This window comes from Acinonyx jubatus, chromosome A1 (assembly GCF_027475565.1).
Source record: "Acinonyx jubatus isolate Ajub_Pintada_27869175 chromosome A1, VMU_Ajub_asm_v1.0, whole genome shotgun sequence".
NCBI classification, from domain to species: domain Eukaryota; kingdom Metazoa; phylum Chordata; class Mammalia; order Carnivora; family Felidae; genus Acinonyx; species Acinonyx jubatus.
Genome location: NC_069380.1, coordinates 142,658,051 through 142,683,909, shown reverse-complemented (window position 1 = coordinate 142,683,909; position 25,859 = coordinate 142,658,051). Strand labels below are relative to the sequence as shown.

At 35.7% G+C, this 25,859-nt stretch overlaps 1 protein-coding gene across 5 annotated transcripts in view; it reads right to left on the bottom strand.

Annotated features, from left to right (window-relative positions):
* Positions 1-25,859, bottom strand: part of MSH3 (mutS homolog 3) — a 187,786-nt gene that overhangs the window by 51,359 nt on the left and 110,568 nt on the right. For all 5 annotated transcript variants that reach the window (XM_053224371.1, XM_053224369.1, XM_027039130.2 and 2 more), the window contains exons 16-19: positions 22,014-22,078; positions 19,541-19,657; positions 13,596-13,703; positions 5,573-5,684 (exon numbers count right to left, since the gene is read on the bottom strand). In XM_053224371.1, coding sequence (XP_053080346.1) covers positions 5,573-5,684; positions 13,596-13,703; positions 19,541-19,657; positions 22,014-22,078 — 402 coding nt within the window. The remainder of the gene's footprint in view (positions 1-5,572; positions 5,685-13,595; positions 13,704-19,540; positions 19,658-22,013; positions 22,079-25,859) is intronic.

Genomic DNA, 25,859 nt, shown 5'->3' with positions numbered 1-25,859 from the left:
TTGGCTCTGAGCAACATTTTCCTTTTCCTTTCATTCCAGTTTATCACCATACCCTTATCATTTTCAAGACAGTGAAAAAGTGAAGAAGATTAAAAAGCATTGGCTTGCCTGACAATACTTTGTGTTCTGGGAAATAGTTCAAGACTACTCAACTTGGGTAACCTCTGGCAAGTCAACTTCCCCTTTCTGGGCTTTGGTTTCCTCCTAAGTAAGAAGAGGTGGTTACACGAAATGATCCCTAACATCCCTTCTAGTTCTACAGTATAATTATTCAGGAAACTGTGATATTCCCATACAACATCCTAAAAAATAACATTTTGTGGGAAAAAAGGGCAAAAATTTAGAGTGAGATTTGGAGACTGCTCAAGGCTTATAGCTAATCCTTGTTTATTTAACAAATATGATTAGATGCCCGCTAAATGCCAGAGAACTGTGACTGACAGCAGCATTACAACTAACCAGAGAAGCCTATTCCCTTCTCATGAAGCTTACAGTACACTAGGAACCACATACAAAAGCACTTATAATTAACTGGGTAAGTATTAAAATGGGGAGAAATAAGAGTGTAACGGGTAAGTGATGAGATACCCAACCCAGCAGTGGTTAGGAGAGGCTCAGTGCAGAAAGTGACATCCAAGACAAGACTTCAAGAACAGCAGGAGCTGGAGGGCGGGATGGGGTGGGTTGTGGGTGTGTGTGAGGCAGGAGTGGATGGTGTTGGGGAAAGATGACATTCTAGGCAGAGGGAGTGCCATCTGCCAAGTCCCAGAGGCATGGTAACTTGGGAACTACATGGCTGGAATTTTAAGCATGATTTTAAGTGCGAGAGCGACAGGACAGGTTAGGAAAAGCCCTGCAGCTGCAGAATGGAGAACTGAACTGGAGATGGGCAAGACGGACATGGGGAAATCCAGCGCTGCTAAGTCCACAAACACTCAAATTATGCAGTGAATCGGGAAGGGAAACAAAAAGAGGATTTAAAAGAGTATTCCTTTCAATCCTGCTTGGAGAAGTCAAACCAAGGTTTCCTAGAAGATGTGGCAGAGCTAGCTGTCACAGGATAGGAAGAAATACACAGTAGCATCTGGTTACCAATGGAGCAAGTGTGACTAAACTAGAACTCTGAATTCTGAAAGTAAGGTAGGGGAAATATGTTTAAAAGATTCTTAGAAAGTCCTCACTTAAACCTGCTTTTAGTGAAACTACTCCTTCAGTGTTAGCCCCTGAGAGGGCTTTTTTTTTTCATCAGCCTTCTTTACATTGTTACATAATTTCCCTGAGAGATCCAGAATCTAAACTCCTGTACATACATCATGATCATCCTAAAATCCCTAACCCCAGCTCAGACCTCTCTCCTGGTCTTCATTTCACCTTCACATTAGGATCTTCACCCAATGTTACCCAAACACCTCAGAGTCACAGTTCCTCTCTATTTAATTCTTTGCTATATTTTTGTATTCTATAACAGCTAATATACAGCAGGTCAAGAAAATAAATGTTAGTCTGTTGAATGACCACTGGGATATCGTTTACTTTGAAATGCCTGTTCAAGTTTGGGGCCAGTGTTCCTACCAGGTAGTCTGTTAGTTCCCTCATGGTTTGTGTTAAATACTCTATTAGTGTTAATGTAATTGAGTATGTCTCCCACCACATTAGGGAGGTAGTCTGTCTCTTTCTTCTTTATAAGCCTGATATCATGCACAATACTGACACAAAGTGCATCAAAATCGCTAAGAACAAAATATTCACAAAATAATGCTAATAAAAATTCATAAATAAATGCAAAATTGTGAAATGTGAAAAAAAGAGTATTCTTCAAACTGGCAGAGGAGAAGTAGGCAGAAAGTTGGCTTGTTCAGAAGAACTATAATAAGTTCACATAAGACAGAATCCAGAAAAGTATATTATAATCACATGTACAAAAGACCATTTCTTAAAATTACATGATTATCAAAAGTAACAATGTCATTTGACTTTCAGGAAATTATTTTCAGGCTATATTTTATAATTAACACCTATAAATTATTTTAAATTGAGTTTTACATAGTAAGTTCTTTTTCAACACTATCCCTATATATAAATTTATACCCTGCAAAATAGAATGCACTTCACCATAGCAACAGTTCTATATCAACTCCTACTCAAGTTAGAAAAAGCATATGTAAAAGAAATGAATATTCTGGAATATTCTAAAGTGCCTACTGGAAAAAAATCTCTCCATTTATTTTGTAAAAATTTAAATATAAAATTTTAATGTTTCCTTAAAACATTTTTGTAATTAGGTAAAAGGCTACTTTAGTTTCTCAAATCTTGCTTTATTAAACAGTATAATATAATACATTTTTTATTCATTAAAAAAATTTTTTTTACCGTTTATTCAGTTTTTGAGAGAGAGAGACAGAGCATGAGCGGGGTACAGACAGAGAGAGAGGGAGACACAGAATCTGAAGCAGGCTCCAGGCTCTCAGCTGTCAGCACAGAGCCTGATGCAGGGCTCGAACTCACAAACCATGAGATCATGACCTAAACTGAAGTCAGATGCTTAACCGACTGAGCCACCCAGGCACCCCAGTAAAATACTTTTAAAATAATGTGAAAGAGAAAAAAAAAAAGAATGAAAAAGGGAAAAAAACAAAAAAAATCAATGTTGAAGATAACATACTTGGGATTGCGTTTGAGTTGGCTGGCGTGCTGGGGGATGGGGACAGTAACAGGAAGTAATGTTTAAGTGATTTGTAAGAAAAATATAAACCAAGGTATTAAATGTTACAACTATATTACTTTCTCAAGAAAAGCTATACCCCCACTGGCATTATGGGAACTGAAAAAGAAATTCTTACGTTCATTCTTCTTTTAAAAGTCAATAAAGCATCAGTACGTATTAACTTGGCTTGATAAATTAAGCAATTTACAAATTCCCTAATGAGAACAAACAAGTTTACAGACTTTGTGGACCAGATTATACACTACCAACAAGTCTGTGTGTTATATCGAAATGTAATATTAAACTTAATGTAATTCAAAGCATTTCCTTTCACTTACCACACTTGGGGCCAGCCAAATTCACCATGTGCATATCTCTGTCACCCTTGCTCACAGCCCAAGAGGGAATACTCTGTTATATTCCCAACTCCCTTGCTGTTCTGGACTTCCTTTCTCTGACCTAATTTCTAACTGCTCTGCTACATTCCAATTTTTCCACTGAACTGTGAAAAATTCCCAAGCCCTTCTGTGGTTCTAACCTTCTTGTTTAATACCTCCTTCAAAAAGGCTTAAACTGAAACCTGGCTGTTGTTCACTTCGTTTGGAGGCTGCGCTTTCGGCCACATCCTGCCACACACATCTCAGAGTTCAGAGGTTCTCCCTTATGTGTTTCTTTAGAACTTTACCACCTCTGCTTGTCCTCACTGCAGGCATCTACAAACTTCCCTGTCACCAGTCTCCATCCCTTGGAATCTTTGGCACCTGGAACACCTTTGGCTTTCCCTACAAATGTTGCTGTTCTCTTAGATGATTTCAACATTCATGTGGATGACTTTTTCCCAAACTCTGTTCCTTGATCTCATCTCCAAAGACCTCCACTTCTGCTACCCACCTTCCACGGCCAAACCTAGGGCTTGCCATCTCCCAGAAGAGCACTATCTCTGAAATCTTAAAGTCAGGCATTTCATTCCTTGATACAACCTCTCTCACTGAACTCTTCCCTACAGTAATTCACTGATCTCATCACCAGATTATTTCACTCTATGCTGACCAAGACTCTCACTTTGAACAGATTGTAGTCAGGCTCCTCCTGGGCCCTCTTCCACTAGGCTTCAACCATGGCCTCTAAAAATTGCACACTTTCAGCACAAATGATTTTGTTTACTCACCCCACTAAGTCACCAGAATAAACACTAGCACGGTTTCTTGCAGCTGAACGCCATGTTCTTAGGATGACCCCAACCCTCTTAAAGTTCCTATCTGAAAAAGTACAAGACTGCCAGGAGAATTTACTGCTTCTTCCAGCCAAAAGGTGATGACCAGCAGAGAGGCCCCTGTACCTCCTCTGAGAGCAATTCCTTCAGAAAGCTTAGTTAGAAATCCATTCTCTGCCCCTTTGAGATGTAAATCTTCTACCACCTGGAAACGTCTTCTCAAGGTGAGTCATCTCTTTGAAATGCAAACATTGAAGAAGACAACTCTCCCTTTCTTTCCACTCCCCGTATGAGGGTAGAAGCTCCAACTGCCAGTTAATAAACCCAGATAGGTTTCACATTAACCAATCCCCTTCCCTGCTTGTTCCAATTTCTACTCCCTTTAATCTGCAGGACACCCCCTCCACTACCCACCCCATTCCTCTTTCCTAGTCCCTCACTCTCCCTTTAAAACACGCAGTCATCTCTGTACAAACTGAAGTTGAGTTCAGTCCACACTATCCTCTTTTCCCTACTGCAATCACAGTAATGTGATTCTACCCTTACCACTTTAATTAGTGTATGGCTTTATCTTTGACAGTGTACTCTATGTAAGACACACACACACACACACACACACAAAGGCAAGGCACACATGCACACCCTCCCTCCCATAAGTTTGCTTTTTTTCCCCAGTTTTAATCACTCTCTTGCTAGTATTCTAAATCCTTTAGGAATAAATTCAAATTCCTTAATATGGCATGCAAGCAAACTGGCCTCTTCCTTATTTCTGAACCCTTCTTTCTTCATACTCACTTTTCCAGGTTACTCAACATCTTTCACTTCCCTGAATTCACCCTGCTCTGCCTCACTCTTGGCCTCTCCCATGTTGGTTCCTTGACCTGGTATACTCCTCTCTACTTCTCTGGCCTATGCTGACTCCCTCTTCAGTTAGTATCTCATCCCCGGGAAACCTTGCTCAATGTTCCCCCTATAATAAGTTAGGTTGACCTGCTACATGCTCCTGGGACCACCTGGTTTCCTAGATCATCTATTATAACAGCAGGACAACTTTCTGGATTGGTCACAAGCTCCCTTAGAGCAGTGTGTATCTCTGTCTGGCTTACTACTCTCTGTCCTAACACTTGCTTTGCTACTGAAGCTAAATAGGAATGCAGTAAGTATGTATTAAATGAAGAAATCTTTAGGATCATTAATGTTCTGTGAGAGAACTCCAACCCATATGACAAAAGTTCTCATCACCGAAATGAGCTGAAACATCTCTAATTCTTTCACAGAACATTTTAAAATGGTGAAACATAGGTCAAAGCATACAATGATAAACACTAATAGGAATTTGCAAAACCATGGTATGATTCCACTCTATTAGCATATTTAGGCATTCATAAATGAAAAATATTTTTAGGAGTTACCTAGGATAACAACTTAAGATTAACCATTTAGTTGCTACATCTTTCCACTTAAGGATAATCCTTCATTGAAAATGTCACCAATTCTATATGTGGTGATGAATATAAAAGTAGAGCCCAAGATTACCACACTTAATGCTGAAAACCAGTTAAAACCTGTGTAAATCAGAAAAATACTTATTTTGTATTTAAAAGTTTGGATCTGTGTTATCATCTTTTACTCATTTGGCATCACATGGTACTTACTGATAAATTCGTACTGTTGGGAACATATTGATCCTGTTCTCCCAGCAACACGTCAATCACAGGGTGCCGGCCATTTTTAATCATGATCTTCCTTTCTTCTTGTAGAGTTGGTCTGCAAAAAGAAGCATGTTTCAACTTACTAGGCATGAAAACTGCCTTTTAAAAAAATCTCTAAGTTCTCGTTTACAAAACAGACTTTAAGAACACATCCAGAATAAGGCTTTGAGTATTAAAGTTAAAATTTAACTATAAGAATTAGGAGGACAATTATTGTAACAGTGTTTGAAGGACAAACTTCAGCAGAGTCCTACAGTAGCTCTAATGCTGAAGTCTACTTTACAAGATCTTTTTTAATTTTTATTTTCTTATTATCTAAGACCAATATTTTCATTACTAAAAGTTACAGTTCAGATTAGTGTTATTTAAATCATTTTTAGTAATAAGCATAATAAAGGCTATCCCTGAAAATTAGTCCAGATTTAATTATTACATTAATAGAAATTATATTATGTGCTGGACTTGGGAGACCTAAACTTTTTATATTCTGTTCAACTGAAACATCTTTCTAGGGTCATTGGTATCTTTCACTTTTTTTTGATATAAAACTTAATTTTTTGCCTTGCTGGTCTCTTGTTTTTTAAGCTTTTAGACTTTGTTTTTATCTATAGCTTTATCTATTTATCATATCCCCCATGAGCACTGCCCTACTCTCATTCTCCTTCCCAGAGATTACCACTGAGATCAGTGTGGTATCCATCCTTCCCAACTTTCTTCTCTGCATTTAGGTTTTTATACACTCATTGCATTTGTTTGCGATTTCTTTTAAAAAAAAAAAAAAGCAGAACAAATCAGGATCATACTGTAATGTGTATTTCTACAACTACATTTCCCCCCTTAACACTCAATATACACTAAAAACATTGGCTTCACTATTCACCAATGGACTCTTCTATTTTTTTAATACTTTCATTTTACAAATGAAAGTACATTTCAAAATGTACAGTCATTACAAATACAGTCATTTTACAAATAATTTGCAGAAGGGGGAATTTTAGTAAGAACTTAAACAGAGCAAATCTCATATTTTTATTCCACATTTTCCTGCTCATAAAGGCATATATACTTGGAACGGACAATACACTCTCAATGTAATTAATTGCTCACCAACCATCATGCATGTACCTAGGACAACAGACATTCATAAATACTAATTTTTGATTTCAATACGTTTCTAAAATGTTCTGGCTTATCATTATTTTTGGTTCTTCCCCAACTTGCATGGACGAAAATGTAATACTTGAATTTTTTTAAATCTTTTAAAGCTTATAGTTTTGTTGAGGAGAGGCCAGGTATCTTCTTTGCTCCACAACTGTAACAAATTTTCAGTTTTATATTTGTAAATATCAAATCAGAATAGTCATTCAAGTCAATATTTTTATTTCATATTGTCTATTTTCTTTCAGTCTTCTACCTTAAGCACCTGTCCACCTACAAACAGTATCAAGTAAACTTCAGGGCACAAATTTCATAAAAGACAAAGAAACTACTACATGTCCTTTTGGCAAAACAGGATGGATCAGGTTCTTGTCACCAAATATTGCATGATGTGTGCTGCCTATGGAATAACTGACTGGAAAAGAACACATTTCACTTTGCCCTTAGAAAGATATATTCGCATAATGATTCTTGAGTTTGGGAAAATTCATCCAGGATACTGTCATCTGAACACTCATAATCTGAGATTGGGTTTATACAAGAAATTTCATTATCATCATTAGTATCTAGAGCACTATCTTTCTCTTCACATTCATCTTTTGATTAATAATTGTGAAATGTCTTCTGTCACTTTTTTTTGCTATTATGGGTGAAAAATAAAAAATCGCGAGTTCTCAGCTATGTTCAAAGAAAGTTAGAAGCCGACTATAATGGTGTTATCTCCATTCTTTTTGTAACTTCCTGAAGGATGATGCAGCACTTCAGGCAACACAATTAGAACCCTGAAGGATGGTGTGATAGTGAGTTCTATCTCACCTTTGCATTACCATTCTCTAGTTTTCTTAGACTTTTTAGTAGAAATAATCAATAAACAATAATTAAGTAATTCCTGGGATGATGAAATAGCAAGATATTCCAGATATAGAAAAAATAAAATCATTAAAGATCCCAAAATACATCTCATATTTATAAAAGGGTCCAATGGACCCATAGTGTAAATGCAAGACAGAATGAGTTTTATTCTTCTTTTTAAAAAAACATGAATTTTCTCTTTGTTCTTTGAAAGACATTTAAGAAACTCAAAAGCTGAAATTAGGTCCAGTGGACACTGATGGTATGGTATATTGAAGATTTAGGATAATTTCCTGTCATATCTTTAACATTCTTTGGAAGCTGCCGCATAAATGAGTTAGCTGTTCTCTGTTGTTAAATATTTTAGACTGTGTTTAGATTTTCCAACAATAGTGCAATGAACAACCATGTATATATACACACTATACACACACACTCACATACCCATTACATATAGACAAGTGTTTGTCTAAGCTCGAGTAAATTCCTGAAGTATGCTTTCGAAGTCATAGGGTTTGGTTATTTTTTATTTTAACATACAGAAACATCTATATCAGATGCCTGCGTGGCTCAGTTAAGTGCGCAACTCTTGATTTCAGCTGAGGTCATGATCTCATAGTTCATGAGATTGAGGCCCACAACGGGCTCTATGCTGATAGCACAGGGCCTGCTTGGGATTCTCTCTTTCCCTCTCTTTCTTCCCTTCTCCCGCTTGCTTATTCACACACACATGTGTGCACTTACTCTCTTTCAAATAAATAAACACTTAAAAAAAAAAAAGAAATATCTGTATCAGTTTATCCTCCCACCAGCAGGATATGAAAGTTGACTTGTTTTTTCACAACTTCACCTAAAGGAGGTATTACCAAATTTTCTAATTTCTGACAATGTGCTGGGTGAACAGTGTCCTCGTATTGTGTTAACTTATACTCATTGATTATTAAGTTCTATGACTCAGAACTTTAGCATAAAACACATTTCTGAACTTACTCATAATACTAAGAAATAGTACTTTCCTAAATACTTAAATCCTTTTCCTTAAATATATCTGGCTAACAAAACCCCAAGTATATACCCTCACATTTCTCAAAGGAAGTAACTACAGTATCTTCTGAGTAAAAATTTAAAATTATCCTTTGGAAAGAGACATTTAAAATGACAGGAAAAGGACATTTTTTGGATTTCAAAGTACAATTCTAAAGACAGGATTTTTACCTAGGTGCATTATAAATTTACTACTAAAAAAAATGAAAGCATCTGTAAGTAATACCAGTTTTAAAATAAAATCCTAGGTGTTCTGCCAAGTGAAATCAATAGATCATTATTCATGACACTGAAAGGATTTCTGAGGAAGGTCTTCACTTTAGAATAAAATTTTGAATGATTTGTTCTGCTCAAAAATCTGTGAAAATAAGTGACTGACTTACTCTGTCACTATCAAAATTATATAAAGACAAAACAATTCCTGGTAGAATGAGAAGCAAATGATAATTTGGAGAAATGAGACGATACACTACATTAAGATAGAGCAAGAAGGATATGAAAAACATGTTGATGACATGGCATTTAAGAAGAACTAAGGAAATCTGGATGCTGCCTGGAAAGAATGAAACACTGAACTTGAACAAATTTATTTTATATTTTTGAAACAGCATCTTTCTCCTTTAAATGCCTCAGGGAAACAATACAATTAGTAAAACAATATAATATCCAAAATACAAATTGGATAGAAAGACAGAATAAGAACTTTTGCCTGAAGGTTAGGCTATAGTGAATAAAATGTCCTAAGAGTATTTAGAAAAAAAAAAATAGATCGTGATTATAAAGCCAATAATCAATCTGAACTAACATCAATAGCTCAAGGCACTAATATCTTTGAGCAAGCTGGAAATCTAAGGGGGAAAAAGTATAAACTTCAGATACTTAAATATTAGCTTAAAATGCATTTTAGATGAAAGTTTCCTATTTGGTGGCTATTTACACTCAATTTTATTTCTGCTAAAAAAAGAGAAGTTGATTTTATTTCCTAAAGTTTATGGTATGATTTTTCATTTAAAAATATTCAGGTGGATTTTTCTTTTAAGAAAAATTAAAAAAAATTTTTTTTACATGTTTATTTACTTTTGAGAGAGAGAGAGAGAGCGTGAGCGAGCAGTGGGGAGGGGCAGAGAGAGAGGCAGACACAGAATCTGAAGCAGGCTCCAGGCTCCATGCTGTCAGCACAGAGCCTGAGGTGGGGCTCAAACTCACAAGCTGTGAGATCATGACCTGAACCAAGGTCAGATGCTTAACCGATTGAGCCATCCAGGCACCCCAGTGAATTTTTCTTAATACAAAATATATAGTATCCAATTTGGAAAGTATTTTAGCATATGAAGTATTTCCTGAACTCATTTTCCTGATAGAATATGTCGTTTGGAACAATCATACTGAGGACAAAAAGAAAAATTAGATAAAGTATAGAAAATAGTTACTTGATGGTACCTGATAACCAACAAGACATCAAGGAATTATCAAGCCAAGACCTGGGGCAGGACAGAGTCCCAGGGAGTGTGTTGATTCCTGAGGAAACAGCTGAGGGTAAAGACGAGGGATAGCCTGGCTCTGGACTGAGACACCAATAGGCTGCACACCAGGCATAAGAAATACATTTGAAGCAATAATGGCAGCTTTTGAACCTTTGAGTCATCTCAAGCCCAGATAAGATGACAGATTATTTAGATTAAGTGATGCCAGAGTATTTTCAGCGTCTTGAGATGTCTAGTAGAAGCAAATGTGACTCCTTCAGAGGAAATATAACATCAAGTTATTTCTATAATGATTCTACAAATATAATGCCTATAACATAATCAAAACAACCAGGCATCAAAAAGATATAAGAACAAAAATGAACAAAAACAAGGCAAGAGAAACAAGGCAACAAGGACCCATAAGGACTCCAGATATTTGAATTATCAGACACAGACTTTAAGATAACGATGCTTATCATGTTCAAAGAGACAGATAAGATAGAGAACCAAAAATGATTTTTAAAAAATAAATTGAATGGGTATGAAACATACTAACATACCCCATATTTTTATTAAAGACAAATAATTTTTAAAATACTTAATCCTTCTGATTTTTAAAATAAGTATCTTTGAAAAATATTATCTGCTATTTACTAAGTACTTATCATCTGTCTGGTCCTGCTTAAAAAGTTAATATAGATTTACCTCAGTTAATCTGCACATCTCTTGAGAGGTAGGTATTATGGCAATGCAGAACCTGAGGATCAGAGAGGTTAAGTAACTTGCTTAAGGTCAGCTGTTAAATAACCAAGCAAGTATTCAAAACCATGTCTGTCTGATCCAAAGTCTACACTATGAAAGATATGCTTTAAAAGAGTTCAAATTTTACTTATGCAAATCAAGTAGTCTCTTGATATATGGACTAGAAGATGCCAAAAAAAGGAGAAGTCCCTAAATGAAAAATCTAGGACCAAACCTGTCTAGTGTATATACTTAAAATGTTTGTTAAATCTCTGATGAGTCTACAAATTAATCAGAGTTTTATAGTGATGTAATAAAGGATGTATTTTCACTCCTCAGAGATTTTGCCAAACCTACATCTCCATAAAGAATTCCTGGGGCGCCCGAGTGGCTCAGTCAGTTAAGCGTCTGACTCTTGGTTTCAGCTCAAGTCACGATCTCACAGTTTGTACGGTCAAGCCCCGCGTCAGGCTCTGTGCTGACAGTACAGAGCCTGCTTGAGATTCTTTCTTCCCCACTCTCTCAGCCCTTCCCCACTATGTGCATGCACACTCTCTCTCAAAATAAATGAACATAACAAAAAAATGAAAGAAAAAAACTTATATACGATGTGTAATATATATATATGTTTAAGTTTACAAATAGATATATAAACACATACAGATACAAATATTTAAATTTGGTATAAACCACATACCATAGACATGGTTCTTCTGGTCTTACTAGCTGCAGCATCAGCAGTAACAAATGGCAAAAGGCCACTTGAAGAAGTATAAGAAGAGGTAAGCCAGGCACAAGTATTTTTCAGTGGGAAGAGCTTTGCAGGAAGACACAGTAAGGGCATAGGTTGTAGCCGATCCTCTACTTAATTCACCAAAAGAATCCTTTAGGAAAAGTTAGCTTCACAAACCTTGTACAGCAAGAAAGAAGTCCTACTAAGATCACAGTACATAAGGAAGAAATCAAGTCAATGGAGAGTAGATTCTTATTTTCTCCCAGAACTAGATTCAACTACAGTAAATTTACAGATCTCATTTTTATGGATGATAAATGGGATAAAATTTTTGAAGCCCTCTGAAGTGAGAAGAAATTGGGCAATAGTGAAAATGCAAAGAACCTATTTTAAACAAAACTATTGTGCCCAACACTGTTGGTCTCCACACATAAACAGATGGCAAAACAAAATGAAATGAAATAGCAAAGTACGTTTTTAATCTAAAACTGGCATAGCCAATTCCTGCAATTCTCCTCCCCTAAATAAATAAATAAATAAATAAATAAATAAATAAATAAATACTTTACAACAACCAATTTTTTAACATCCACTATGGGTATTATGCTAGGTATAAAGAACATTGAAAAATGTTCAAAAAAAAGCTATTTGGCTCAAACTAAAGAGAAACCAAGATATGAAAGATGTATGAACAGCAAAACATATCTACTCAAACACAATGAATTCTGTATGTCACAAGCACTGACAGGCAGTAAGACATCTATGTTTTCTTTTTATTCCTCACCATAGCCAGTGAGGTAAATATTCCCTTAAATTTCCTTAAGTATATGGAAAAATAGGCTTTGTGCTACAAACTGAATGTTTGTGTCCTCCCCAAAATTCATATGAAAACTAATGTGATGGTATTAGGAGGTGAGGCCTTTGGAAGGCGATTGGTTCATAAGAGCCCTCATGAGTGGGCTATGCTTTTATGAAATAAATAGCCCAGAGAGCCCCCAATATGGCAATGGTCTCCAGACCCAGAGAGCCACCAGCACAAAATTCTAGCCTGGGGGAGCCACAGGAGGGAGCCAGGCACAGAGCACCAGCAGACATGGGAATATCACAAAGAAACACTTCAGGGGTGGGGCCCAGGCATAAGGCCACCAAAGGGGCAACATGACCTGGAGCTCTGGGGGCCCAATCTTTGCCAGCAAAACTACAGGAACAGAAATGCTGCCCCAGTGGGTCTGGAAGGTAGGATCCTCACCCAGTGGGCCTGGAGGGCACAGCACTGGGCCAAAGATTTGCCTCAAGCTTAAGGTTTTAAATTTAAGGAAGAACAATTTGAGAGCAATAGAGAACACTTCCTCAAAATGGATCATACAATGAGTCCCAGCCATATCTGATTTAGATGGTATTTATAATCATGAAGTGAAACATATTACAAAGTGTTTAAGTCAAAGCTAACAAATGAAAAGATTATGCTTTTTAAAAAATGTCACCAGAGCGCCTGGGTGGCTCAGTTGGTTAAGCAGCTGACTTCGGCTCAGGTCATGATCTCGCAGATTCGTGGGTTCGAGCCCCATGTCGGGCTCTGTGCAGACAGCCTGGAGCCTGAAGCCTGCTTTGGATTCTGTGTCCTCCTCTCTATCTGCCCCTCCCCCACTCACACTCTGCCTCTTTCTCTCAAAAATGAATAAACATTAAAAAAAATTATTTTTAAATGTCACCCACATAAACTTAAAAACTGAAATATATAACAATCACTTCTGGAGTCACATCTGCTTTCACTGTACTAAATGACAGAGCAAGCAAGAAAGGAATGTGTTAATTTCAAATCAAGCTATATGTGTTGACATTCAGCTTTACAAAGGGTGCAAAATATTTGCATACTTTAATATTTTATAATAAAAATGCTAAAATTAGTGGAATAATGCCATCTAATCTAAAGCACTGAAAGGGGGTGGGGGAGTGTTAAAAAATACATTACCTGCAGTAATTTCCTTGCTTAGCGACCTTGGCCAGGGAGAAAATGCAGTCAACAGTTGCTAGGTGATGTACTGCTTTACACAAGGAGTGATAATGTTCACTAAAATCCCTACAGAAGCAACAACAAAAAGGTGAGGACACTGATTTCTTAGAGCTATAAAAGCTGTACAGTAAGTAATCACTTTATTAGTTAAGATGAGCATAAACAAAATAACCAGGGATACCTAAGAAACATGGAAATTACACTGAAATACTTTTCAGTTTGATATAATAATTTGATTACTGAGGCTTCTTTTGTTTCATTTGGATAGAACTAATGTATTTAAAATAACTTCTATAAAAAGATGTGTACTATTAACACCATATTACACATTTCATTTGACCATGATAAGTCAACTTAGATGTAATTAACACAAATGTGATCATTTTCATTCAACTTAAATAACATGAACTACCCAGATGGGTCAGCCTCCCTTTGTGCTTCTCCTTGATAGCATCATACAAACTAGGATTAACAGTTTCAATATCTTTTTCTCACGCTGAATTGGAAGCTTCTTGATGGTAGAGTCCACGTTTGTCTGATTTGCTTATCATTATCAAGCCCTAACATACCGCCCCTAACTTTGGTATACAGTAGCCATTATAATAAATTTTGTTAAAGGCAAGCAAGAAAAGTACTTTTTTTTCAGTGATCTTCAGTTATATGATTAAAAATGCATATATAAATTAAATTTTAGATTTATTTTTAAAAAGATAACAATCATTGTCTCAAATCTTTGGCTAACTAAATAGCTGGTGATTAATGGGGCGCCTGGGTGGCGCAGTCGGTTAAGCGTCCGACTTCAGCCAGGTCACGATCTCGAGGTCCGTGAGTTCGAGCCCCGCGTCAGGTTCTGGGCTGATGGCTCGGAGCCTGGAGCCTGTTTCCGATTCTGTGTCTCCCTCTCTCTATGACCCTCCCCCGTTCATGCTCTGTCTCTCTCTGTCTCAAAAATAAATAAACGTTAAAAAAAAAAAATTAAAAAAAAATAAATAGCTGGTGATTAAAAGCTTAGAAAACTGTTATTGAAAGATGTATTTAAAAATATATAGGAGGGGCGCCTGGGTGGCGCAGTCGGTTGGGCGTCCGACTTCAGTCAGGTCACGATCTCGCAGTCCGTGAGTTCGAGCCCCGCGTCGGGCTCTGGGCTGATGGCTCAGAGCCTGGAGCCTGTTTCCGATTCTGTGTCTCCCTCTCTCTGCCCCTCCCCCGTTCATGCTCTGTCTCTCTCTGTCCCAAATAAATAAATAAACGTTGAAAAAAAAAATTTTAAAAAAAATATAGGAATGTATGCAAGTGTTTTCTTTTTTTTTTTTTTTTACTTAAATTATTCCATTATATCATATCACAGGTATACTTTATGACCTTTCAAAGAAGATTCCCCCCAAAATGAGAGTATTATGCTGAATGCTTCCCTTAAAAAAGATTTCTCTGTTGTACAATGTGTTTCAGAAACTTTGAGATTTAATCTGTTTACTTCTTAAATCCAAAAGTTTTAGAGTACTTCCTAGCTTGAAAAGGATATCCCGATTAAGCTACTAAGTAATCAGTTATTCCTATATTATCACTATATTGAGTTTTTAGAATCTGTAATATGATTTTTCCAGTAATATTATATAAAGGTATTGTATATACATGACTTTTCCAAATAGAGGCAACATTGTAAGTATCCAGTTTTACTTTTGTGTTAACTTTATGAACTGAAAAGTATATTTACAGTATATTTTATACCTCTTTGTCTGAACATAGTATAACAAATATAATTTACCTATTTCTCACTGAATTAATGTTCATTAAAACAAGCAAGAATTCCACTAACAGTGTTAAGAAATCCCAAGCAAAAAGGAGATTGGACCCTGGCATCAGATAGATAATGTTCTGTTGTCACCTTAAAAATGACTCAGTTTGGAGGGTCCTGGGTGGCTCAGTTGGTTAAGCATCTGACTTCTGGTTTCAGGTCAGGTCATCATGTCACAGTCATGAGTTTGAGCCCCACATCAGGCTCTGTGCTGGCAGTGCAGAGCCTCCTTGGGATTCTCTCCCCGTCTCTCTCTGCCCCTCCCCCACTCACACTATGTCTTTCTCAAAATAAATAAATAAACAAACAAAATGACTCAGTTTTGAAGATGGCACATGGTACACAGACCTTACATTCCTGAGTGACTGCTCAGTGATCATGCCTTGTTATTCCCGGTGTAACTTCAATTTAGATCTAACCACTGGTTTACCTCTTGGGCTGTGTCCTATTCTGTCCCTGTTCTCATCACTGACCCATTTGGTCTTCCTATCCTGGTACTCTGTTTTGCCAGAGAGCAGCTACATTTGATATTCCTGCTCTTATCTCCCTCGATGTGAATATCAAAGTACCTTCAGCTTTAAACATCAGTCATTTTTTTCATACTCTCACTCCCTCCTTCTCAGGTCTTGTCCAGGCCAGCAAGACCCTAATTTAATTTGCTACTTATCTAGGAGACTTCGGTTGAGGGTAACTGTCCTTGATGATATTCTAGTATATGGAATTGAAATGAGTGACACAGCTCTCAGGGGATACCATTTCAGTTAAAAAAAAAAAAAAAAAGAAAGAAAAAGAAAAAAGAAAAGGCAGAGAGAGATAAGGGAATTATTTTGATGTAGCCTATTATGTTCTTTCTCATGTCAATTACATAAGTAAGACATGTGAATAAAATAAAAAACCATCATAAACCTTTAATATCACCATTATAACTCTTACAAAGTCTTGTTTGACTTCTTGATCTTTGTCCATTTGCTACACTTCCCCAAATTTCAAAGAGATTACCCATACCTAGAAAAATGACAAGCTAAAAAACGGGCAACTCAAGTAACAATCTGATAGACTGGGATTACAACATAACATGAAACTTTATCACTAAGCCACCAACAAATTTAAGAATGAAGACATTAATCTCTGGTCAAAAGATATTGCTAGGTCCACAGGAAAAAGATTAAGACACTTGGGTTCTAAAGCTGTTATGACAGTTTACCATCAGATGTTGCCCAATGACATCTGAAGTTAACAAAAAGAAAGTTCTCTTATTTTTTATTTACAAATTTATTTCTAAAATATTTAACTACTGTACAGGAGGCATTATAACTTAATTTTTTAAAAATCTGTAATCAAGATTATTCAACATCCACAGCCCATCTTCTAGAATACAGAAGAAGAGACACATTTTTTGAGAGAAGTTTCCATTTACTTTTGAAAGAACTTTCTTTCAGCCTTGATTTCTTGCAATATTTTGATCCAAACTAGTATGACTAATGCATAACGGTATCTCAATAAGAGACATACACGTGTATAGCTGGTATTCAATCCCCTGACGTCAAGTTCATTGAGGTTAATCATTTTTTTAAAATGACATCATATTCACACCATCTGGCACCTTAATAAGTACTGTGCTTAACAATATTGTTCTCAAGTGGGGGCTCTAGTTGCAAAAGCTGTAGCTAAAGTTGAGCCAATATTTTTTTTGATAAAAATATAATGTATTTTTCTTATTTTGAAAGTAATGTAAGTACATTAAAGATACTTTTGATATCATGTCTTTGCAAAGTAAATTAAAATCTCCAGTAACCTCACCATCCAGAAATAATCAGTTAATACTCGAGGATATATATAAATACATTTCTTCAAAGAAGATACATAAATGGCCAATAAGCATATTGATAATATAATAATGGCATACATATATTTAATCTTTAAAGATAAAAGGTTTGCATGCCATGTGTGTATATGAATTTACACATTACTGTTTTTGCATCCTTTCTGCACTTAGCAATGCAACATGAATATCATATCCTTTGTGATATTGTATTTAATGTCAGCTTACTCATAGCAATTCTCAAAGTGGTGGTATGATGAAAGTAAAATTCTCCTGGGTTAATTTGGTAGAAGGGCCCAGGCAGAGGGCTGAAACAGTAAGAATGGTATGCAGAAATGGTGGGGTGCTACAAGGGAACAACAGAAGGGACAAATCAAAGAGACATTTCAAAGGCAAAAAAGACAAACAGGATAACAGATAAAGGGACAAAAAGGAAGACAGAATCAAGAATAAAGCCAAAGTGTTTGCACTGGGAGATTTGAACTTCCTTTAGTCTAGAATATTAGCAATGAGAACATAAACCATATGTGTAAAATTGTGTATACTGTGAATAGAGTGAATATGTATCAACTCACCAAACTGCAGGATCCTAGAATGTGGTCCCTGAAGCCTGAAAGGAATCTAATTTTCATGTCTCAGTGATACTTCTAAGGGCAAAACAGGAGAACTAGAGACTCAAAGGTCCTGAAAACCCTTAAAATGGAAAATTGAAAGTGAAGTGGAAAAGGAAATGAATACACCACTAAGTTTCTATCCCTGGGTCCACAACTAGGAGTCAAGATAACCTCAGGAGATTCAGGACAAGTAAAGTGGAATGTCTTTCTGATGCTATAATCCAAGACTCCTCTGGGCAAACAGCTACCTTTTAAAAACTGTCACACAGAATCTTTTTTTTTCACTCGCCAGACTGGTTACTTAGCTCCTGGAGAACCTCGCTGAATACTTACTGTTTAAGGTTTTAAAGAGAAAGACTACCAGAGAGATTTCTGTTCAGAGTGACGCCTACGTATTTACCATAGGCAGCCTCTACAACCTGATGGTAAAGGGCACAACCTACCACTAGATACCCTGAGTTGAATCTCGGCTCCAACCAATGTAGGCAACTTACTCCTTATTTCTGTATCTCAATTAATTCATTTGTAAATAGGGGGTGATAATATCTCACTCAAAGATATCATCTGAAGAATAATAAAGTGCTTGGATGAGCGGTTCATGGCTGTGGACTCATGAAGGTCAATTGTACATCTCTTTTCCCAACTCCAATCCAGCAGCAGCTTGAAATCAGCCCAGGTAGGAGTGTTTACACTACAGAAATCAACAAGCACCACAAACACTACTATTCTTCCAGAGAGCTGGCTGTTTACCATTTATTTACCAGCACACCCCAGACTTAACCCTGTCCGTATGAACACACAGCTATGAATAAATCCAGCTATGAAACATTCTTTGAGGCAATGGCAAGGGCTCTTCAAAAGAAAATCTCATAAAAAACAAAAAAATGTGGGAGATTATTCTAGATTCAACTAGAAAAGAAACATAGTAACAAAATGCAACATGTGAAAGTTGATTTGAGCTTTCATTTAAAAATCGGGGAGGGGGGCAGAATTAAAGAAACTCAATATTCCTTAAATTAATATCAATTTTTTAGATGTGATAATGGTGTTAAGATTATATAGTATAAAGTCCTTAGTTTTAGATGTATGCTTAATTAAGATTTAGGGGGAGGGGTGAAGTGTTATAATGTCTAAAATGTACTTTCAAATGGTTCAGAAAAAAAAGTCTATGAGAGATATAAAAAAAATGTGGCAAAATGTTAACACTTGATAAATGTAAGTGAAGAGAGTGTCAGCGTTCATTTCAACTTTCCCATGTTTAAAATTCTTTAAAATAAAAAGTTAGGAAATACATAGGATGTAAAATAAGAAAAAAAAATTAAATGGAGATAATAAAAACAGAACAACTAACCCATATTTGTCCAACTCTGAAAATATTAGGCCTTTTTTATAAGTAAATGATGTCCAAAGTGGAATTTCAAAACGTGACTCTACCAAGCATCCTTAGCAACTAAATGTAGGTACAGTAACAATAAACTATATTAGGTCTCTCATTACAGACTAAGATGAGCTTACATTTCAATGGACTAAAAATAAAATGAGAGAACACATGTACTCAACTATTTTATGGCAGGTCACAAGCAGTAATCTCTACTTTTCTTTTTGATAGAAAGATTTTCCGGTCTATTTCTCATAGCAAAAAGTCAGAGTATATTTTTCATTGTAAACTCACTCGAGAAAATCAAGCCATTCAGCACTGCAGTCAAGGACTAGCTGCTCCCGGAGCTGATTCAGACGTCTGTAATTTTCTACAATAAAAGGAGAGTGAAAGCGGCTCACAGCTTTTGTGCTAGAAGAGGGGAAGAAACATAAATAGGAAATCAAGGTTACTAAGAAACCACTAATACCTTCACTTCAGAAAATTAAAGTAGTTATTTATTATTCTCTGATGAACCTTGAAAGTAAATAGCTGTAAACAGAGAACATTCTTTAATTATGGTCCTGAATTCTATTGATTCCAAAGATCTCTGTTGTAAATAAAGTACTTGGAGTTCATAGGACTTTGTTCAGGAAGCTCTAAAATGCATTTTAAATTATACCCATATGACAAGTTCAGAGTTTAGAGTTTCCATTTCATAAGCAGAAAGCTTTTTTCTTTAAGTTACACTAAATGAAAATGCTTGCTTATTAAAAAAAAGATCAGAAGCAAATAAGTCCTGACAAAGCTGAATACACTGATGACGGTCATAATATTCTTTAAGTTTTATACTTTTCTGTATGACTACAGTATTTCAGTGAAAAAAAGAAAACTATAAAGAATTACAAAGAATAGCAATGCATTAATTCAGGAGGCAATCAAAGAAGAATGCTTCGTTATCTAACTGTAGATTCACAGCGGCTCCAGAAGGGAAGAAATACCACATGCTCCTCGTCTGAGCTTGTGTATAATCTCTGCTTCTTCATCAAGAAACTGCAGAGCAGAAGAGGGCCTGCCACAGGTCCCCAGTCAAAAAGTCTGGCCCAAGGCTCTAACTCTGCCTGCCACTTACTTGCTGTGTGACTTTGTGCAAATGTAACTGATCTTCTCTCAACATCACTTTCTTCATCTATAAAATGGGGATAATGACAGTATCTATGTCATAGGTACTGTTAACAGGATAAGATAGTGCTTAGCAAGGTGCCAATGTCCCATGACATTAGCACCCAATGTTAAGCATTGTTTTGTGGATGTGGTGATTATTACCACTGTTGATGTTATTATTATGTTTGAACCTTTGAGAAGAGAAGGTTGGAGTTAAGTGACAGGCAGGTGACGACAGACTGCACTCTGTTCTTTGTTTGCTCCCCTACTCCTGTCACAAGTATGTTTAATTTGGCATTATTGGAACAGGGGTGAGACTTTCACATGCAAAACCTGACTGATAATCTAACCTATTCCCTGTCAAGGTTCTGATGGCCAAGTAACATATAAAATATAACAATGAGCTTCCCCCAAACTATCTTATTTATTCTTTCAATTTACATCATTGAATGTTCACAAGATGCTGACACTGATTTATGCCTTCCTTATTGCTTCTGAATTATCATCTAGACTTCTATGCAAACCCATTTGTCATAGCTTTCTCTTCCGACAAAATTCATTCAGTGAAACATTTCAGTTTCTTAGATAATTAGATGCACAATTTTAAATAACTTCTCTTCATAAAGCATATTTTGATTCATTAGCTATAGTATAGGACAGAAAACGAAAGAATACTTGCAAGGAGAGAAAACATCCCCTAAAAACAAAATACTCAAATTTCAATTATGGCTTCTAGTAACATGTAAGAAAAACAAGCTAAAGAAACCCATGATTGTACCTTCAGGATTCTTTGATAGTGGCAATAGATACTCATTTTCTTTTTGAATTAAAGTTAAAATTATAATAATCGTTCATACATGTCAAAATTTTCTCCCATCCTTAACATAGTTCCTTCATACAATCACCAGCTACTAGGCTCTCTTCTGCTTACTCAGGCAAATCTAACATTTTCATCTAAAGTTCATGAAAACATATTAATAACAGTAGTAATAAATATTTCACAAAGAATACGATTCACAGGAGTATATACTTCTCTAACACCACTTCTTTAAATGAGTCCCCTCTTGGGAATTAATGCCTAACCAAGGAGAAAAGGCAGTCTCAATGTGGTTTTCTAATTTTGTTTTTGATTAAATTTGTTTTCATCAATTCATGATACAACTTACAAAAAAGAAGATGTAAACAACTATTATAATTATGTGGCATGGAAAGCATCAACAATAAAGAAATGCAGAGAGAGCTCAGTGAAGCAGAAAATGAAATTTCAGGTATGGCATTCATCAGAAAATTCAAGCAACCAAATTAATTTTATAACTGAAGACCCTCCAACATTTTTTCATGTGTTTAAAGTGTACTCTAAGGTGTAAGAATAAAACAATAATAAAACAAGAAAACAAATATATACAAATAAGATACTCTTTGGAAAAAATATTTTAAAATCAATGATAGAAAGAGTTTAAAATAATTATATCTTTGGTTAAAAGTTCCATAAGAAAACCAAAGGGGAAGAATCACATTTAATGTCATGAATACGGTTATTATCATTCCAAAAACATACAGGTGTACATGCTCATAATGTGTCATTATAATTCACGTTAAGAAACAAATGTATTTTTAAACCTACCTTCCAACCTTAACCCAATCAGTTGGTATACAAGATACAGCAGAATTCTTTATTTCAATCATAAACTAAAAGAAATATAAAGAAAAATTACATATTTAAATGATTAACCATTATATTTTTAAAGCTTCCTCAAAACTTCTATCAGTTTAGTAAATACTATTCTAAACATTCAAAATAAATCCAATACTGTTAAAAGGGAAGTTCATGTATGTCCAAATATATGTTCATGTATACAACCAAATATTAATAATTAGGGTTGTAATACTTGCAATAAAGTACAACTTGTATTCAACAAAAGTTTGTAATAAGCATATAACTTCACAACTTAATGTTTATAACATTATCATGTGCATACTACAAATGGTGATTTTTCTTTAACAGTCTCTTTCATTTATTAGTACCCACTTACTTAAGAATTCTATTACTCAGTAATACGATTGAATTTCTAAGTACATACAATTTTAAAATATCAATTATGAAGTGCTATACCAGTTTGAGATATGGTCCATCCCTTATTCCGAACAGAAGAGGATTTATTGTCACGGCTGTTACACAAAGAGCCCAATATCTAAAAGTATCCTCATGAAAAAGCACAGATTTCTTCAGCTATCAGAAGATATTTTATCCCAAGGGTGTTTTCTTTAAGTTTTCACTTATATGAACCATATCTTTATTAAGCCAACTGCGTTCTGCAAGCAAGCTTTTCTGAAATCGGCCAGGAAGCAAGTGAAATCAACTTCTACTATCATGCCTTTCATTTTTAGCATTAGTTGTAGGTCATCTCTTCCTCCTGCTTACTCTCCCGTATTATTGCAATGAAATTCAATGTTTTATTTAAGTGAATAAACACACAAACATTTATTTTGTACAGGAGGGAACCCAGAAGCTATGTGGCTACCACTAATTTTGAGATGGCGGCAGGAACTTCTTTACGTATACCAGTTTTATAACATTTTAGGTGTTCACAATATGCATATTATTAGTAGTGTTGGCCTATCTTTTGAGTTTATTTTTCTGTGTAGTTTTTCATAGAAATTATATTTCATAGAAACATAGAAATTATTGGAGTGCCTGGGTGGTTCAGTCAGTTTAGTGTCCAACTCTTGGTTTCAGCTCAGGTCATGCTCTCACGGTTCATGAGTTCAAGCCCCACATCAGGCTCTGTGCTGACAGCGTACAGCCTGCTTGGGATTCTCTCTCTCCTTTCCTCTCTCTCTCCCTTGCTCGTGCACACTCTCTCTCTCAAAATAAGTAAATAAACATTAAAAAAAAGATTCTGCTTAAAAAAATAATATAGAAATTATTGGTTAATTTTAAGAATTTTCATTCTGAGAAAAAATTTCGCAACTAATGAGGCCTTCTTATATGGAGACAATACAATTTCAAACCTGCTACACCCAGTTAAACAATTAAGAGTGAAGAGTCTAAAAACTAGCCTTCGGCTACAAAAAGTAACTGAGGAAAAAACCCACAAAATAAATATCATTGACAAGAAAGATAAAAGCGCTTTAAGATTATGCTATAAAAACTGCCTAAGTATTATTGTTAAATGCCCAACAAGAAGGTATATTGATCCTTTTATAAAATAATTCTGGGAAGAGCTATGCCTGCAGTAAACTGCAAAATGCAGGACCACAGTGGCTCACTAATACTTGGGAAGAATACATCTAGAACTGTAATAACTAACACAGAGCTCGACTGGAGTTACTAAGGAAAGGAAGGCAGAAATTTTGAAAATTAGTTAAAACTGTCTCACTGGGCAGCCAGGGAGGCTGGCTTACTTAAGCAATTTGCCATAACAGGGCAACATGGGGCACCGGATTCGTATCTGTGCCTTGCTACTAGTCATGGCCCTTTGAAGCATGCTGGGAATAGTGTGCACCATATGGTTCAATCTGTAAGTATCAAGGGTCTACTCTAAGGACTACATATCCTCAAAGAAGCCAAATGCAGAGCCAATACTGGATGGAAAACAGGGTGAGAGTTGGAAAAGCCCACATAGACCTTCTGCTTGTTACACCCCTGGGATTACTTCCTCAAGTTGGTGCTGGTCCTATATGTCCTCTTCTTCTCAGCTGGGGTTTCTCCAAAAACAGACTAGCAGGTTTTTGTTCTCTTCTATACTACCTAAGGAATAGGAAAGTTTCTCTCTGTTTCCTTCTACAAATATTCTAAGAATGAGCAGACAGGCCTTTTAAGAATTTTATTGCTACAAAAATGGAAACCAACTAAAATTGGAAATTAACAAATATTTCAGAAAGCTTAGAGTATTCTCACAGCCACTTTCCCTGCTCTACAGTCCCTGTTTCTTAGGTGGTGATGCAAAGTGTGCCATGATTTGTTCTAGCACTTTCTCTCATACTCCTAGGATCCAATTCTTTGTTGCTTAAATGTCAGATACCATTACTCAACTACAGTCTGTCATATCACTGGGCTGGCATCATGGCTAAGTTTGCTTAATTCACTCCAGAAACTGCTCTCTGTTTTCTTCAATACCACACTTAACCCATTCCTACTATCCCCCTTTTCTTTCTTCTCAAGAACCTTCAAATTTTTTTTTTTTATTTAGAAGTAAGATTTAATGGAGAATGCTTTTCATATCTTAAACATACCAAGCAGAATCTGGATATGCTGCATGTTGTGAACTAATGTTTTTTCCTAAAGATTTCTGCCTAATATTTCTTCCCTTTCCCCTAGGAATAATTCTTACCAGTACTACTCCAAATCTAAATATCACCCCATATCCATTCCATATTTGATTCAAGATTAAAAGATAATTCTCTAGGGGCACCTGGGTGGCTCAGTCAGTTATCTGACTCTTGATTTTGGTTCAGGTCATGATCTCATGGTTGTGGGATCAAACCCTGCCTGCTTGGGATTCTCTCTCCCTCTCTCTCTGCCCCTCGCCTACTCGCACATGCGTACACTCTCTGTCTCTGTCTCTGGTCTCTCTGTCTCTTTCAAATAAATAAACATTAAAAAAAAAGATGATTCTCTGTGTAACTAAAATAGGAGAAAGACTATCATAGAAGCAGTGAACTAAGTTTCTGCTTTCATTATTTTCTTACAAATACTATCAGAGTCAGAGATAATAATGTGCATAGTCAGTAAGGCTTATAGTATTCTAATAAGTACATAAAAACCGGAAACAGAGGTGAAAAATGAATGTTCTCAAAAGTTAATACTGGCTTGACAATCTACTTATTTTTACCAATAATAACAAAATCCATGTACTACATGGGGCTGCTAAAACAGGTTTTTTAAAAATTGTTACACACGTTATATGTACAGAATAAAATTTTAGAAGAGAAGAGTATAAAAGAAGAGCATATATAAATTAAGGACTTTCCTGCTATCCTCTTTCATTTCTCAGAGGTAATCATATTTGACAGAGTCGGTTCTCTGTACTTTAAGTATTTCTGAATAATTGTAAGTTTTTAAAACAGAATTTGATAACAATGCTGAAAATCTAGAATTCATTTGGTGTTTGAATAGAATCACTAATTCTCAAAAAATGTTATAAAAGTGATTCTGTACTGACGTACTATTAAAATTCTGTACTTTTTTTAAAAACCATTAAGAATCCATCCCACAGTTAATAACTAAGAAATTTCTTGCCTCAAACTCATCACCTTAAACTGAAGGTTAAGTAAAGAATAAGATAATTTGTATCTCCCTAATTATTTGTAATCCAATTACTTCACCTCCATACTGTACTTTTTCTTAAACTTCATTACCACACTGATATAAAAAACAAAACAAAACAAAACAAAACATACTAGTCTACTATTGCTTATGAATTCCTGATCAGTTTTCCCCATTTTCACTGTAAAACTGCCAACTGGA